Consider the following 18,323-nt stretch of genomic DNA (forward strand, 5'->3'; position numbering starts at 1 on the left):
TAGTCAAAGAATATGTTTAATAAAAAATAATTAAACTTCCATTTGCTCTATAGAACATCATAGAAAGTAATTCAATAAATTACAAATGACTTTTTAAGACACTTGTTCAACTACAGAAAGCAAATTCAGACTACACAGAACACAACTGGCAAATATTGCAAATGTCCAAAAAAACCTGGACTAAGACTTGGATCATGAAGCCTGAAACAAGGGATAGAAATACAAGGCAATAACAGCTAAGGTTCTTTTAGTAACTACCAACACACACTTTATCATCACCTTGGATATCCTTTTAACTTCAGTATTAGTGTAATTCTACTGAGGTTTCCTTATAACCCTTAACTTTATACAACCGTATTTGCATATAGTTTAGCTGATAGTGGGACATTTTTTCCCCTTCTGGTTCAAACTGATTAAAAATAAACCCAATATATTATGTTCAAGTCTACACCAGCCTTCATTACTTGAAACTGTAATTGCCTTATTACATAGAAAGAATCACTAGAATGGTAACCAAACTCACTTGACCATAATTAGGAAAATACTTTATTTCATAAATCTGATATAAATTAGGTTTTAGCCACAAGATTTAGGATTTGTTTTCTGGGGTAAGGGTGGGAAGTGATGGTATTGTTGACATACTCCATCAGCAAACTAAAGTTAATAACTGTTTGTAAAACTTTGGCTATTTCATAGATGCATCCTAGTTAAATAAAAGTGCTATATTACAAAGGGCAACATATTAAATATGAAATACTTTTTTTTTTTTCTGATGAATTGCTACCCCCTTCTCTTGGCAGTTTTTAATTTTCACTATTGCTAAGACACTGCATGAAGGGCCAAAAATCAGAATACTATTTGGAAAAATACGTAACCAGCACAATCCAAATGGTATTTGTGTAATTACATGGAATACTGCTTCTAATCATGGGGCTAGTTATTTTGCACATAGAAACTTATATTTCATTGGTAAAGTTCTTGATAAAAAACAACACAGTTGTTTTACTGTACAAGCAAGCAACAGAACTATATCAAAATATACAGTTTTTGTTTTTTATTTTTAAATTTATCCCTTTGTAAAGCTTTTTCAATGACTTCTACTAGTACCTGTATCTATTTTCTCTTAACACTTGCCTATTCTTGGACCGCAAACAACATAACCAAGGTCAACTGAAGTCTCAGTCAGTTCAGAACTTCTGTAAATGTGAATCTGGGCCTCGACTGTGTCAGAGTAATAGCAGCTTAAGAAGAAGGAGGAATCATATCACACATCAAATATTAGACAGATTTTATATAGTAAAGGGTTCTAAGGATTTGGACTTAAACAGATGCCTTATGCCCTGTTATTGTGGTTTCTAGGAATAATTTGTCTTCCTTACTATTCAAAGTGCTTTTTCTTTAGTGGGTAACTCAGCATAATATATGAAGTGATATCCCAATAATGATTTTGGGTTATATTTAATATTTAGTCAGATTTAAATCTGCAGAGAAGTTTAAACTCAAAAGGAGTTCAAAACTATCTATACTTTATTTACCATTATTAACTGGTAACTCCAGGAGGTTTTATGACATAAAACACAAATAGAAATCTACACAAACAAAGCAAACAAACAATTTTTACATGAAGTATGCAGTGTTGAAAGGTCTTTTCAGTGGCACTTTATGACAGTTTGCCTCTTCTGAGTCTTGGGGAATCTACTCCTCATTTTGGGACTTCTAATTCTGCAGAGGGAGCCCAAAACTTTGCAAGGTGTGAACTGAATAGATCTACATGGTGCCAAGTATCATGAGATAAGACAGTTTTTGCTTTAATGCCCCCTTACTGCTGTCAAAGTGAACAGTTGTAATAAGGGGGGAAAAAAACCCCAACAGTCTTATCTCAAGTAACTCAGATTTTAACATGATATACAGGATGTCTTTAGAAAACAAAACAAAACCTGAAAACAAGTAATAGAAACCAATGTAAACTTCCTAAACTAACTCAGCTGAGGTAACAGGTAGCCAGTTTAATTGGCTGATTGGGAAAAATTTATCTTCTTTTAAACACACTTGTACCTGAATTGGAAACAGCAGTGCATCACAACACTAGAGCATTTTCATGTAATTAAAGCAATGGATGGTGATGTAGATTCTACAGCTTTCATGACATTCATTAGCTGCCCAAATTATTGCTGAGTTTTGATCTGTAAATTATAAGTGTCAAGGAGGCTGTAAAACTATATTCAAATTAAATCAATAATATGCATAAAGTATTCTGTGTTCACTGCAAATATATTAAATATACAGCTCTTACTTGAGCATTATTTTCATAAAATTAACCCCCCAACAAAATTATAATGCCTTTTGTTGTAATTTTACACCGTTGTGTATTGATAGTACATACAAGTTCAGAAACTTATGAACTTCAAGAAATATTACATGCAAAACGTCTCTGAAAGCAGTTTGCACTTCTAAACAAATACTGAAATGTTCGGTCAGTAAATCATTGATGCACTCAACACTGGGTTATTTACAATGAAATAATTAAAGAATAAATTCAAAATCAGTTTATAATTTAAGTGCAGAGTCTGGGGTCAGTCTTCATCGCTAGAATCTGAATCCTCAGATGAAGACGATGTACTATCAGATCCAGATGAAGCATCTGCTTTCTCTGAACCCTCATCTGTGCTGTTTTCATTGTGAGAGCTTGGCTCTGTTCCCCCTTTGTCTTCCTGATCTCTAACCCTAGAATTTTCCTCCTTTTCTTCTGTGGGCTTGGCTGAGCCTGTGTCATTGCTTTCACTGTTCTGTACATCAAAAATATTAGACTGAGACAAAGCTGGGATATGAAGATTAAGGCCTGGAGTGAGAAGCATCCCTGGGTAAAGTATGTTGGACAAAAGTAAGGGGTTAAGAGAAAGAGGATTGGCAGCTGCAGCAGCAGAGGATGTTGAAGGAGAACTTGAAACAGAGTTTTCACCACCAGTATCCATATTTTGGTCTTCTGTCCTTTCTTTCTTTGTATCTGCCTCCTTTGAATCGCTTCCCTTTTTTTCCTCTGAAATAGATTCTGTAGACTTTGTTAGAAGTCCTCCCATGCCCAGCAAGTTTGGTAATCCAGCCATCCCTGACAACAGCATGGGGAACATGGCAGCCATGTTCTTAGCTTCTCCTCCAGCAGTCAAGCCAGCTGGCATTCCCATTAATCCTGCTGTTACTTGCAGCGACTGCAGGTTTTGCAGGTTTTGTTGTAAGGCCTGAAGACTAGGCAGATCCACTCCTGGAAGCAATCCGTTAGCTAGCAGAGGGTTAACTGATACGCTTGCAGCCGTGGCAGCTGCTGCAGCTGCTGTTGCCTTAGCAATCTCACTTTTGGGGCGCCTTCCTCTCCGGCTTACTTCTTCCCGCACAACAGGTCCAGTGAGAATACGGTCAAACATACCTTCTGGAAGAAATCCCTGCAAGACACACATTGGGTATTTTTAGTATTTTGAGAGCTTAAAGATGTAAAACTAAAAGCAAACAAAAGACCCAAGCATACAGTAACAGTGTCAAAGATTATTCTGGTATGTTAGCACAGCAGCTTGATCTCCAGACAACTCATTGGAATTTGTGGTGACTTTGTGCTATCACATATCTCAAACGCCTAAAGGCCCATTTCCACAGTGAGGTCTACACAGCTATTTTCTCAGACCCTCTGCTAACTCATCCTCAGAGGTCTGTTTGCAGATCAAGCCAAATACAGCTAATTATAGGAGCAATCTCAGTTTAAGATCTAAACCAGCACTGCTTTGCAATATTACCACATTCCAATCATTTGACAGTTTAAATTGAGTAGGTTTTTTAATTAAAGTTAAATAAAAATGTGTGAATGCACAGAGACCAACATCTCCACGCTCTTTTTATGATTGCTAGTGTCTGTTTCATGTCCTCATATTTCACCTCATCCATAAACTTAAGAATAAACAGTAAAGACTCAAGTTCAATTAAAATGAAATTCAGAGCACTTCTTTTTAGGGCTTGCACAGTACTACTTCACCTCTATAAGCCCTCCTACCTAATGATGAAGAAAGAATTGCAATGGACACTAATATTTTCTTTGAAATGCATTGTCTTAAAAACTCCTCCTAAAAATGGCAATCATAAGATCAACTATTACTCACCTACATACTACAATAGCCTTTTTTATCCCAGCAAATATCTCCAGTTTAAACTATCCTAACACAACTAGAGGAATTCAGAACTCATCCTCCGTTCTTCTGTCCTGTGGATCACTATTAAATTCTACAAATAATTCTGCTGTTGTTTGTATCTTTATTCACTGCAGTCTAACTCTGTTCCTAGTTACCTGTTTTTTCTACCAGAATGTCCCACAAGGGTACTGGAGAGAGTGGCATTTAGAACTTCACAGAAAAAATTACAAGTCCTGTTGATAGTGAACTAGAAAAAAAAATTAACTTGGTCATTTCTTTTCAGAGGCTGAAGGAGTAGTGTAAATATAGTATATTTGTGACAAGTTGTAGTAGGTGAGGAAGGAGACTTCACAAGAATACTGACAAAACCATCCTCACTTCTGTTAGACACATGGAATGGAAGAGGATCTGGGTTACCCAGAAACCATTCTTTATTATACAACACAACTTTTGAAGTTCAAAATATGTCCTTATCTTCAAGGCAAACAGGCAATGAACTCAGAACCATACACCATACTTGAACCAATGACACTTAAAAGGAAAGAGAGACCAGATAATATAATAGTTCCCGTAATGAAAATGCATACCTGCTGTTTTGTTGGAACTGTGGACAAAAAAGTCTATCAAAAAACTTTCTTCTTTTAAATTCAACCAAGTACAAACCTCAAACAAAACAAAACCTCAAACTCACTGAATGCATCTTGCTGCTAGTAAGAAGCTGGCTCAGGACTACCAGGGAATGTAGTACTCTTATCACTAACTCTGTTGGTAATCCATACAGAAGGAATACATGGGCAACACTGAAGTTGTAGTGCAGACCTACTCCTAAAAATATATATTAACCTCGTTCCCACCACTGGAGTCTCAACAGTAGTTTTTACCTAAAAAAAAACCCTCCAAGAAATAGAAATTCTAAGTAGCAGAAAATAGCTATCTTAATACATGATTTACATTTTGATTGAGAATAGTAATTTCTTAAAGGTGCACAATGAAAGTAAATTAATTAAAAAGTAAAATAAATATGTAAAACTATATTTATCTTCCTATCTGTAACTTAAAGAATAAGAAAGTATTCTGTGGGCTAATACCTTTCCTAAAAACCTTCAAGGCTACATTCATGAGATGAAAAAGTCTCCATATTACAGCACTCAAGTGAATCTAATTCGGGGTTGCCAGCCACTGTCACTCCCTTCCTCCTACTCACAGCTGTGCCAGCAAACGGTTTAGGGAACTGAGCTGGCAGAAAAAAAAAAAAGCTAACATTGACTCGCATTCTGCATTTAATAGAATACCAGAAATGAAAAGCATGCCTTTTGGCATGCCTTTTTTTTCCTGTTTGCCTTGTTTGTTTGCAAGATACATTTCATGTCACGGTTATCTTATTCTGCAAATACTCACAGACTGTTTTACAACTTCTCCCCATTCAGGAGCCACTCCATACTCTGGATTTTCTTTCAAGAACCTGCACAAATCCTTCAGAGGGGGAGCAAACGCACCCCCCACCTGAGAAGCAGAAGATAGAAATCAGTAAATACTTCTCATTCGGTAAGAAAAAGGCAACATTCATACCTGACACTGTTTCATTTTTGCCTTTTATATAAAACAATACAAATAAAGTCTGATTTCAAATTATCAAGGAGTATTATATAACTTTTGACTGATTCCTGGTGGTATATGCGAGATACTCTTGATTTGTTCTAAATCTACTGAACTCAAACCCATCTATTATACTCATACTTTGCAACTTCAGTATTTGACATTCCTACTAATGTTTAACATACCAGAGTTTATTTAAACATGCAATGAATGGAGGAGTAACCACATGAATAGAGAACAATATTGGTCCAAGTATTACCAAGAAGGTTGTAACTACAATCCTGTTAAACTTTTCCTTTATCCACTAAATCAGTCCTATCCTATCATCTCAGTCAACTTCTAAAAGTACTTCCATTAAGAGGCTCTGCTTCTCTTGTGAAATTATTTATTGTATTTTTCTCATATGAAAAAGGCCAAGTTAAGATTGCTAGACAGCATGGCCTAATAAAATCGTATAAGCAGGAAAGTAAAACTTTCAAATTAATCAGAAGTATTATTCAGATCCAGAAAGAAAGAAGAAATGGTGGAAAGAAGAAAGGAAAAGGAACTCCAGTTTCTGCTCAGCTTTCTCTATAAACTGCAACTTAAACTCACATTTTCTAGACTACTTTGGGTCCCCTCACCCCCTGCTACTAAACGTATAACTGAACTAAAAAAGAGAATGATATGAGTTTGGTGATGCAGAGAAGTTGGGGACAGGTTATAAATGGGAAAGCTTAGGTTAATAAAGTAACAGAGTCTCAAATATGGTGTGGAAATTTATTAGAGAGAAAAAGGCCATCATGAAAACACAGGCTTTTACAGCAAGCACAGATCAAATCTCTCACTTCTTGATCATCAACTTTGAAAAGACTCCTCAGGGCATGGCTTACTGTAGAGCAGCCAAGGGTCTCTTTTTCAAGAGACTAGCAAGCATACAGGTTCCTCTTTAGAGCTGCTGTCTCAATTCACTGAAGAGATTAAAGACTCTTAAATTCTGCCTCACCCTCCTCCACAGATGCAAAAAGCCAGCATAAAAAAAATTTCCTGCTTTCCTCACAACTGCTCTCTAACAAAAAGAAAAGCTAGCAGTATCACAAGAGAAAATGCTCCATACATCAACGCAGTACCTCAAAGACTCCCACTGGACTGCTGCTTTGGTAATACCCTGATGTTCAAAGACACCATCCCACACATCTATCCAAATACGTTCAATAAACAACAGTAATGTTCTGCATGCTTTTCTTGAATATTGCCTTTTAGCCTTCCCCAAAGCCTACTCAAATGCATTATGCCTTTCCCAAACTTTGATCAGGTGTCCAAAAACTTGACTTTAACACCTGGTCTCCCATCTTCCACTGTTGGGATTTTATACAATAATTCCCCTTCTACTTCTGTTCCCCTGTTACACGACTGTTTAACCTAGCAATGTGATTTATGATGGATATATACTGGTGAACCATAAAGGTCAAATGCTAGAGATAAATGAAAAAAGAAAAAAGGAAAATAATGCAGTACACAGGATTTAAGCAATTCCAGTGGACAAGTGTCTATGCAGGATGCACTACCAATACACTTTTAATCATGGCAAAAGTAGTAATTAGAAGATGTACACAAAATTTAGAACTTATGAGAATGTTACTACTTTGATCAGAACAACATATATTTCAGTGGCTGTGCTTTTGTATTAGTCAATGGCATAAATATTGCAATATATTGAGTGCTCAATTCTACCTGAACATAAACCACAGGGTAAGTTTCCAGCCATATCTTACATATTTTCATAGTTGCAAAACATCTACTAGAAGATTGTCATTGACCTTCTTGCTCTGTGCCAAAACCTTAAAACAAAACCCTTTCATTTGTACACAGTATTTTAACAAGCGTAGTATATAGAATTCTTTATTTCAGCTAACTTTTCATTCGGGGAACATCAAAATGGGAACAGTATTATGAATACCTTTCTTGCGTTTCTTCTATTTATGAGCTGAACACGTTCCTCACCAGTCAAACTATTAACGTCCAGTTTATTAGGGTTTCGACAACGGTGTCTTTTTTGTTTGGGTCTCCCATCGTGCAGCTGCATCCTCTGTTATAAAGAAATTAAAAAGCCAATTATCTTTCTGTCATAACTGCTTTAAAAAAGGTAAGATATCTGTGCATTCTCTCAAGTCAGGCATTCATTTGAAGTCATCTTCAGAAATATTTTTAGTAACAATACTAATTTACTAATCACAATTATATAATAAGCAGCCCAGTAGACAGCACTAAATCCTCTCTCTGATGCCTCTATGCATTGCTTTGTTTTAATAATTTTTCAGTTTTCAACAGTGCTTTAACTGTCAGGAATGTTGCTGCTATTTTGTATTATAACATCTTTATGGAGAAATAAGGTTGTTATTCCAGACATCATAAATATGATTTTTCTTACATTCTGTTCAACATTAACAAATCTCAAATTCAGAAGTAAAATGAGAACATCATACCCCCACAAACACCACTACCATAGCACTGTAATGTACGTATGAGATACACCCCACAGCGACGTCTTTAATCTTCTCGCACATCCCTAAATATGCTGTTACACATTTTCAGCTCCGATCATCAGTATCAAGGGAATATGAGTTTTCTTATCCAAGCTTATTTTTTAATCCTAGGTGAAATTAGACCAAGATCAAATGTCTTTGTTTAATATTGCTTTTCTTGGCAATTACATTTGTGAGGGAAAAGGCAGGAGCTTAAGTTACATAAAAAGAAACAGACATTTTCCTTTTCCTAAACAAAACAGAAGAACAAAGAAACAATAATTCCACGTAACACAGAACACAAACTCAAATACATTTTATAAGAAATGTTTTACTATTTAGCTAAAACAGAGCTGAAAGGAATACTCACAGATATACAAGCTCCTGAATCTTCAACATATCCAGGATGTTCTTTAAGCCACCTTTCTAAATCTTTTCTTTTGGGGGCATCATCACCTGCAAGCCTTGTTCCATCTTTTAGGTTAATAACAGGAACTGGACTCTCTGCATCAAGCATGCCTTGGGACTGCGTGTAAGTGAGTGCTGGGTTTATTCCTGCAGCAACTTGACAGGAGTTAATACCTGGATTAACCTGGAGAAATTAAAAACATTTGACTAAGTTCTCCATAGAAAACAAACATCACAATTAATTCATGTATGATACAATGAAGGGCACAGTCCTGCAGATCATTATTGCACACACTCAAGGACTCAGTGAGGTAACTCATGCCATAAAGATAGCTCCCTTTAAGTCACGGTACAATCAGGTCCTGTAACAGATGTTACAGGAAAGGATGTCAGAAAGTGTCACTAGGTCAAATATCAAATTTTTAATAAGACATTGTTAATTACAGTTCAACAAAACTAGAATTAAACTTACTTCTTAAAAATATTTATCAGTATTGAATATATCTAGTATTTAGTAAAACTCTACCAGTTCTCATTTGTGTAGTCATAAACCGTCAGTGAACAATTTCAGGAAAAAACCCAACCCAACAATTTTGAGTAATGAAGTTTTTGTTGTATGTTGACAGCTGGTTATGCCCAGTTAAGGGACTAACAGTAATTCGGACCTTATTTTTAGATATAAAAATCAACTTTACTTACATGATTAGGCTGTTTATTTCTATTTATAAAAAGGACATCAACTCCCTCTACATTCTTCCTTCTTCCTCTTCTCTTTTTGGCTACAGGCTGACTGTCAACTATGACTCCATTGGCACTGGCTGTTAAGTGACTGGAAGTACCTAATTAATGATGCAATAAAATTAGTGTCAGATGCTTGAGCTGTTTATAACAAGAAACATGCCTGAATAAAAAAAGGAAATAAAACTACTTGAAATAGTGCAAGTGCATGTAATTTCTACATGAAATATCTAACAGAAATTGCCTATTGTTTTATGACTGTTTAAAATACTTAGTATCAGGCTCTGAAAAGCTACTCTACTATGAAAGTTTCCTATTACTGCTTGCCACCCCCTCCAAATAAATCTGTACAGGGAAGAGAGCTGTTAAAAACTGCTGACATCACACACACTCAGCAGCAGACATACCTAAATAAATGTTTATAACAAGATCTTAATGGTATGTTGCAAAAGAACAAGAAACAACAAAACGCAAGTGAAGGGTAGTATTCTTTCAGAGGAAATGTTTTCATCCGCATATGTATGCAATCTCAATGAATTACAGTCATTTATTTAATCATAAGCTGGCCTAAACCAAGCACCCAATTCTAATAATTTCAAATATTTTAATCCAAATTTTAACTGCTTATTTTAGGCTTATTTTTATTTGTCAGTGTACATCTACTGTTACTTCTTACGAGAATAAAAAGTAAGTTTTTGGCTATACGCCAAAAAATTGGTTCTAGACTACTGTCATCCACTGTTTCTTTACATGAGACACAGGAAAGAATACGAAGACTGCAAATTACACAGGTATAAATTTGGAACTCTTCACCTTTACTTACAAACTAGCCACAGTAAGTTCTAATTAAAACTATCTACTGTCAGTGTAGAGTGATGCACTTCATAATTATTAAAATCTTTTTGTGGGGGCGTTTATAATATATATCGGCATCCTTCTTATGAATGAAGGTTACAGTAACTGACACTGTGAGAGAGTATTCATGTGGTTTAACCTCGTGCCTCAAGTTCGGTGCCCAGTTTCCCTAGCACACCAGAGAGAATTCCTCCAGACTGCAGTTTAGACCAAATAACATTGCAAACATCCCTCTCCACTGCCTACACGTGGAGATCAACAGAAGAACCCAGAAGGTAAGATTCATTATTAACTCTTATGCCCTCTGACATTTTATGTACCTGATTCAGGAAGCGATTTTGGGAAGTTGACAAGGCCGGTTTCTGAAGCATTCTGGAGTTCACGTAGCCGAGCCAGGTATTGCTGCTGTCCCAATGCACCTTCCTCGCTTTCAAATGGCCTTTTCTGAGACAGTCCCTGCTTCTGAAAAGTCAATTTCAAACCACCTTCCTGTTAAATAAATCCCAGGGTTAGAAGAGTCTCTTCTGAAGCAGAAATGACTACTTCATAATCAGGATTCTCACAGACAGTTACTCCCGAAGAGTTGAGGAAGAATGAAAACATTGTATTAGACCTTAGAACAAGCCTTGCTTATCTTCCATGTAAAAAAATCTGAACAGAAATTTCATGAAATTGCTTCTATGAATATACATTTTAAATTATCTACTATCTTAACTGAAAAATCCAGACATGAACAGTTGTCTAGCTCCCTAATCTAGTCCTAAAGAAATGCCAAGCCCAATTACATGAGGAAGTTTTCATACGTTTTTTATGTGCTACCAACAGGTCTCAAACTACAGATAAGAAAAACATTTGAAACTTCTAGCCTGTATTTAAACCGGGAAATTTACCTGTAACCCTCCAAAAGACCATGAAATAAAATGCTTGCTGAATAGGAGATATTGAAAAGTTCAAAAAAGCCAAACAACAGAAATAACTTTTTTTTTTTTTTACTAACCAGATTTCTTAGAAACAGCATAAAATAGGCTGTCTGAGGAAGCACCAGAATGGCAAAATTTCAGTGCAGAGAGCAATAACAGTGATTCCTTCCAGTGGCTTACACAAATTTAAAAAACAAAAAAACCCCCCAAAACCCAAACCCAAAAACTGAACACTCAATGCCCAGAAGCAGCAGACCCAAGTACCCAAACAAGTGTGTGAAGGAAGTTAGAGTGAGAGCAGGCAGCCACTTGCAGGTAAAGCATGCCGCACACCGCAATCGCAATCAGGTCCTAGGGCAATAAAAATAAACATACGTCATTGATTTTCACTGTAAACTCCTTTTCTCGTACATGCTTCTTCACCTTTGACATCTGTGGTGATTGATCGTATTCTTCTTTAACACCTGTAAGAGGGGGTGTTGGTGCACTGGGCTCACTGTAATCTGCAGCTGCACCTGGGCTATCCATAAGTTTGGTTGTATAGAAAGATGCCACCGTATTGCTGTCATAGCTCCTTCTTGCTGAAGGCCATTTACCTTTCAACACTGTTTGACAAATACTATCAAGTCGATTAATCATAACTCGATCCTAAAAAACAGAGAAAATACTTTTGTTAGAGTAACGCTTACCAACACTGTACACATTACATTTGCATAGTATCTTCTATTTCTAAAAAGAAGAGAAATTACCAAATGGTTAATCGCTAGGCTTGGACCTAAAAGATTTCTAAGTTCCTGGATTTGTACAGATTCCCTGTAAAACTTTGTGAAAGCCATCTCTGTACTTAATTTCACCACCCGTAAACAAATACGCAATCTCATCTATACAGGGTCTGGGGCCTGCAGGTGCTTAAAACACATTATCTCACCGATTTTTAAAGGAAAGATACATTAACTACCAAAGTAGTATTGGTGGGTCTGGCTTTGATCCATTGGTAGCAGGGTCTGAACCTGTGGGCAGCACCATAACACATCTGGCAAACAGCATTTATAACACTAAATCTACAGACTTTTATTCATGTCTCATTTTAGCTTTTGAAACCATATTATTCCTCATGCACTTTCTTAGACACCAAACACAGATTTGACTTAACACACCTGCATTAATACACAGATGTCAAGTCCCAATAAACTCAGCTAAGTACATGTAGATTCCAGAAACTACCAAGCTTTCTGACACCGTCAGAGCACAGTTATTTGTAAATAAAAAATGCGAACACTAAAATTATTTGTTCTGTAAGCAAACATTTTTCGCCAAGTTCAAGACCTTCCCCCGTGTTTAAAAAGAAGTCTGATTTTGTACACTCTGAATGTCATTTTTCACAATCTGCCAAGCACCTGTGACATGAAAGTTATGCTCCCCTTCTCAAAATGAACATTCAAAAATTATGAAAAGTAGTATTTAGACTTAAATGCATCTTCCAGGAGCAAACGTAACGATAACTAAAAGTTCCTGAAAGTTCAGAGCCTATATTTATTTTCACTGTTTCATCACCCTTTTTATCTCCTGCATTGCCCTTCCTTTTCAGACTTTCCTCAACTGCCTGACCTTGAGAGTTTTCCTTCTTTACAAACTTGTGATACGGCTCTGTTGCAACTCATGCCTGTTCCACAGAAGGAGATTTAGAAATTATGTTTTTTACTAAAATGCCAGTGTATTTTTTTTATATATATAGCATATGCCTAGCTACACACTGAACACGCTAAAATTTCTTTAGAACTACTGAAATATATAAGCATCAAACAAATCTATCACAAAGTTAAAATCACATGGGCTTTCTTACACTTAAAAAAAAAAGTGACACACTAAAACCTTTAAGTGTAATACTGACTATAAAAGCAAGTAGATTTTACAGACCCAGAATATGTCCAAGTCAGTCTCAATTTCCTTATATGTCAGGAAAGAAACCTATCCAAAAATACATCACTGTTAAAGTTTATGTAGCGAATAGGCATTCCAGCAATTCACAATTTTTGCTTCATTGTCTTAGTAAGCTAGTAATTGAAAGTGTAAGAAACTGCTCTGTGATCTTCCATGCTAGGTCAGCCATAGAAATTCAGATACGGCTAAAGAGCTTAAAAATATTCAGTATTTATTTCAAACAAGATGAATTTCAGTCACTTAGTGTTATTATCTTTTCAAACTATACTTTAGAATTTCACTAATTCACATAATCATGTAGTTAAATTTTAATGTAAAAGTTGTATTACACCAGTGCTTTAGCCAGACTACACTTTAACATGACTTAGGATTTTGCAATGTAGCTGAAGGAGTCCTATTACTAAGAAAGTTTTTCTAATATTTAGCTTAACTAATTTCTTGCTCTGTTTCATTTTTTACATTCTTTTGGACTATTCTAAACAATTCCTCTCACTGACTTAAGATCATCCAAATACCAGACAGATTATCTCATCTTCATCTTAAATAGGCTTCCTTTCAAGTTTTGTTTCCTATGTGAACATACTCTCTTTTACAGATATAGCTATGCAACTGACATATAGAATGCTTTGTCATAATTTTACTATAATTTGCCATGAAGAAAATTCTGGGGTGGTTTTTTTTCCCCCAAGATCTCCCCACAACTCAGTGGTATGGTTTCAACATATTTAATTGAATACTAATGTCGCAGCCCACCTTCCTTTGGTTTTCAAAGTAGTATATAAACTTGCCTTTGGCCAGTAGGACGCCGCCAACATGTATCCACCTTGTAGGAGATAACTGGAATTTGGTGTCCCATTGTTCATCTGGAAACTGTCTTGCGTCTCATCTTGTGTTGTACTCAGAGAGGCTACACTCTCTTCATCATATGCTTTTATATGCGCGGTTCCTTCTGCTAAATAAAACCACTAATATAATTTGATGTTGTAAAGAAGTTAAACACTCACTGTAAGGGGTTTAGGTGAACAAAACACACCAAACAATGTTCAGAGGAAGTCCAAACACAAAGTTAAACTGAAGAATTAATCTGTTAGGTTTTTCAGGATGACTACTCATCTTTTTCTAGGCATGTAAATTCCACACATATACCTGTTAATATTTCAAGAGCTTAACAGGTCAAACATTTAGCTTTTTGAAAACAGACATGCTTCAGAGTAATCTGATAGACAGTCCTTACTTACTTTAACATATTTCCTTTCTAAGCCAACATGCACTAATATATAGAACTAAATCGAAATTAAAGGTGTCTATCACCAGAACATGGCAAATCTATGGGGATACTACTTTGAAAAAACACCCCATTTCATTTACTGGATGTTCCACACCTTGAACATGTGTCTGCATCATTGAATTTTTAAAATTTTAATCAGAGGACTTTTTCCTAGTATCTTTCCTGTGTGTCCTCTGACTTTCTTATACTTCTCTCCTCATTGTTATTTTACTGTTGCCTCCATCCAAACAGTATACGTTTCACTATGATACAGGGAAACAGTCTGAAACAAAAGAAAAAAAACCAACAGTGCTGCCTGAAAAGGTAAACACTACATCAGCACAATGAGTAAGAGTATTGAGGGACAATTCTACACAATTCAATTTGTCCTTAACAGTAGCTATGTACTGAGTCATCTGATGCAATTTAGCTGTCCCTTAAAAGACGTTTCAAACGTGAAAGGTACGCCAGAGGTCCATGACCATTGTACAACACATGAAATAAAAACTGGGCTTAAAATTAAAACGCAAATGAAGTTAAGAGAATTTTCCAGCATTTACCAATCTCTTCAACACCAACTTGTCGCAAAATAGCCCTAAAAAGAAAAGCTGACTGATTTACAGGATTCTGCAATCTCAGGATGGCACAATTACTTGCCTGAACAGACTGAGCTGGCAGAACGGAAGCCTAATATTTGGACTCGTAGCACATGTTATAGCATCCACCATCTAGATCTAAATATTTACGTCATCTAAGCATTCCTTTTCTCTCACTGTTTTAATGTTTGCATACAACTGTTTCCTCTGAAAATGTCCTACAGGCAGCAGCATCTTAATAATTTTGTTTAAGTGGCATTGTACTTGCCCTGTAATCATTTCCCCAGTAAATTAACCCTATGGCTTCCATTTCTAATTTCCACAGACAAGAGGATCCATCTGATTAACACAATGCTTTTCCCCCGAGGTAATGAAAAAAAAAAAAGCTTATTTACTTATGCTGTAATCCCGTTGTCTAACTTCATCCTCTTCCTTTTTCTATTACCATTTGTTATCACATAGTAGAGAAATCTTTTCACATTCTGAGTTTCAATGGGGCAAGAGTAGAGGACACTTCATAGTATCAAAATAAGGAATGTATTAAATAATGATTGGTTGGTTTATTAAAAATCTTAAATCACTTCACTGATCAGAGGTTTTTTCTTGTACTTGGAAGCTTTCAAAAGTCTCTCTCTTATTTGGTCCTATGCTCTATAATAGGCGCAGTCTTTTCTAAGCAGGTACATATTTTTAAAGTGTTAGAAAATTTTCAGTGCAAGTACACTGCTTGGCCACCTCCAGTTTACAAGACAAAGCAGCTTATAGCTTGGACAGAAGGAAGCTTGCAGGTTTCATGAAAGCACAATGAAGAAGCTACAAAGACAGGTGAGCAAAAGTGGAAAAAACAAACAGGGAAACCAAAAGAATCTCTACATTTAGGAAGAAAAAGAAACAGTAGTCGGGAATACACACACACACTATATTTCCAGAAAACATCAGTCATTCAACTCTCCTCCCACACGTGAACCACATACACAATAAGCTTGCTTGGAGAATCATTCAACAAATCCTAACTACCTCATCCAAGGCACTGATACAAAGCAAAGAAAAAGCTGTATCTCTGAAGTTCTTCAAACTCACTTGAAGAATCAAGCAAATATGTTTATTTAAGTTTACTTTTGTGGGATTTAATATCCCTTTTTAGACATTTTTCCATTAAGAATACACTTGTTCGGTTTAAGAGTTATACTACAGAAATAAGACTACACACATACCACGTTTTTGTGCCTCCTCTTCTTCACTATCACTCTCTTCAGATGATGATGATGACGACGAGGAGGATGATGACGACGACGACGATGAGGATGAAGATGCTGAAGAACAAGATGAAGATGATGAAGAGCTAGAGCCTGACCGAGAGTGTGAACAAGATGAGGAAGACGAAGAGGATGAAGAAGATGACCTGGAAGAACAGGAAGATCTATCTGAGTCAGAGTCTGAGTCAGAGCTAGAGTCAGATCCCCTTTTGCTGACTCTCTGTTTTTTGGAAGCTGGGTTTGGAGTTAGAGGCTCTGTCCTTGCTGCCACCATGCGCCTGTCTGTTTCAGTCTTCACACTAGGTTTGTGGTCTGTATTTTGTATTGGTGTGCCATTTTTTGGACTCAAAGGTTCAGATTTCATTGTTGTCTGTGTCTCCTCTGTAGACATCGATTCCTCTTCAGAAGACTGAGGGTCCTCTTTCAGATTTTCACTTTTAGCTTTTGTGTCCTCAAAAGCATTCACTTTAGCATCTGACAATCTTGACTGAGGTGTAAGAGGAGAAGCAGATAACGCCATCTGGTACTGATGCAAGAGTGGAGTAGAAGTCCTTGAGAGTGCCACTTTATTTTGATTATAGTTCCTCTGGGCAGACATAAATGAGAGTTCAGGATCACGAAGAATATGATAATCTGTCCTGCTAACTCCATGTTTAGCAGCTCCAATAAGTAAATCCCTGTCATGAGTCCCACACTCCCACCAGACAGGTAAGTCTGGGTTTGGCTGGCATAGTTTTAGTCGTTCGAACAACTGTGGGTGTCTAAGAGCCTGTTCTCTCACTTTCCTTAGGAGTTCAATGCGATACAAAGTCCGAGAAGCACGCTCCTCTGTAATCGGCTGGATAAAAATGTTTGGGTCTACGAGTTCTGTATTAAAACAAAACAAAGATGAGAATCTGGCAAAAAACACACCCACTGCAAATCAGTACTAGAAGTAGATGGCTTTAATGAGTTCATATAAGTCTCCTCATTATAAGCTTTCAATTTTACACTTAACGTTCCCTTATTTCCTTCTCCCCCATTTTTGTTCTGGAACAAATGAAAGAAAAACCTTTTCAAGATAAGCACAGGCAACAAAAACTAGAGATAAAACTAAAAGTAAAAATATATACACCCACCTTCTTTTGAGGGGAGACGACAGACTCTCCGGCACATCGACATAAATGCATACAAGTACTTCTCTAAGCTCTCATCAGTTTTCTTATGTAGCCTAGCCATTGCTCTAAATTTGGTCCAATCAAATCGTCCCCTTTCAGGATCAAACACAACTCCAAACGTGGACACAACTCTATAAAAGTCAGCTTCTTCTCTTCTCGTCCATCTTGATCAACAAGAAAACATTTGGAAATTCTGTCATTTTCTTCACTATTTCACACAGGTAGCAATTATTATTTCTTCAATATTTTTTAGGTAAGGACGTATTAAAAATGCGTATTTACATGCTGCACATACCTTTGCTGTCTTTCAATCTTAGCAGCCATCTTTGGATTTAGAGCAGCTTCTTCATATGGAGGCTGCATCATACTAGTTTGTATTGGGAATGCTGGCTGGATCTGCTGGGCCTGCCTATTTTTACTTGTTCGTTGATAAGCTGTTATTAGGCGGCGAAGACGTGTTGTTAAGGCAGACTGAGTGGGCCAGTAGATTTTGTCTCCTTCCATCATTTGTCCATCTATATTAAAACAAAGTCACAGGAAAAATAAAGTTAATCGTTGCTGATGGCTCTGGTTCTACACTAGTCAATCTAAGTACATTTCAGCTACGAGTCAGGAGAATTGAACAATTAAAAATAGATTAAATTGCCTCAGATTTCAAGTTTTATGTATTTACCTCCATCTGCTATTACTAGATCACCTGGGGATGAAACATCATCCTGTAGAGAAACAAAAATGAAGCAAAATTAAAAATGTAGCCCTCTCCAGAGATTTAGGTTAAACTCCCACGTTGCAGGCAATTTATGAATATGACAAAGAATGAGAGTAACATATATTTTGGACAAATGGCTAACAAGGCATACAACAGAATTAGACAATTCCCTCCCATTCCCCTTCACCCACACAACTGCAGAAA

General features: G+C 36.5%; 1 protein-coding gene across 5 annotated transcripts in view; it reads right to left on the reverse strand.

The window, feature by feature from the left end:
- The window catches only part of CHD9 (chromodomain helicase DNA binding protein 9), an 81,268-nt gene continuing 62,945 nt past the window's right edge, over positions 1-18,323 (reverse strand). For 2 of the 5 annotated variants that reach the window (XM_059824975.1, XM_059824977.1), the window contains exons 27-38: positions 18,084-18,126; positions 17,706-17,925; positions 17,372-17,574; positions 16,212-17,120; positions 13,923-14,086; positions 11,569-11,841; positions 10,594-10,762; positions 9,380-9,519; positions 8,643-8,864; positions 7,708-7,836; positions 5,571-5,675; positions 1-3,437 (exon numbers count right to left, since the gene is read on the reverse strand). In XM_059824975.1, coding sequence (XP_059680958.1) covers positions 2,574-3,437; positions 5,571-5,675; positions 7,708-7,836; positions 8,643-8,864; positions 9,380-9,519; positions 10,594-10,762; positions 11,569-11,841; positions 13,923-14,086; positions 16,212-17,120; positions 17,372-17,574; positions 17,706-17,925; positions 18,084-18,126 — 3,441 coding nt within the window. In that variant the 3' untranslated portion in view covers positions 1-2,573. The remainder of the gene's footprint in view (positions 3,438-5,570; positions 5,676-7,707; positions 7,837-8,642; positions 8,865-9,379; positions 9,520-10,593; positions 10,763-11,568; positions 11,842-13,922; positions 14,087-16,211; positions 17,121-17,371; positions 17,575-17,705; positions 17,926-18,083; positions 18,127-18,323) is intronic. The other 3 variants (XM_009814714.2, XM_059824976.1, XM_059824978.1) reach the window with 3 other exon arrangements.

Source organism: Gavia stellata, chromosome 15 (genome assembly GCF_030936135.1).
Source record: "Gavia stellata isolate bGavSte3 chromosome 15, bGavSte3.hap2, whole genome shotgun sequence".
Lineage (NCBI taxonomy): Eukaryota > Metazoa > Chordata > Aves > Gaviiformes > Gaviidae > Gavia > Gavia stellata.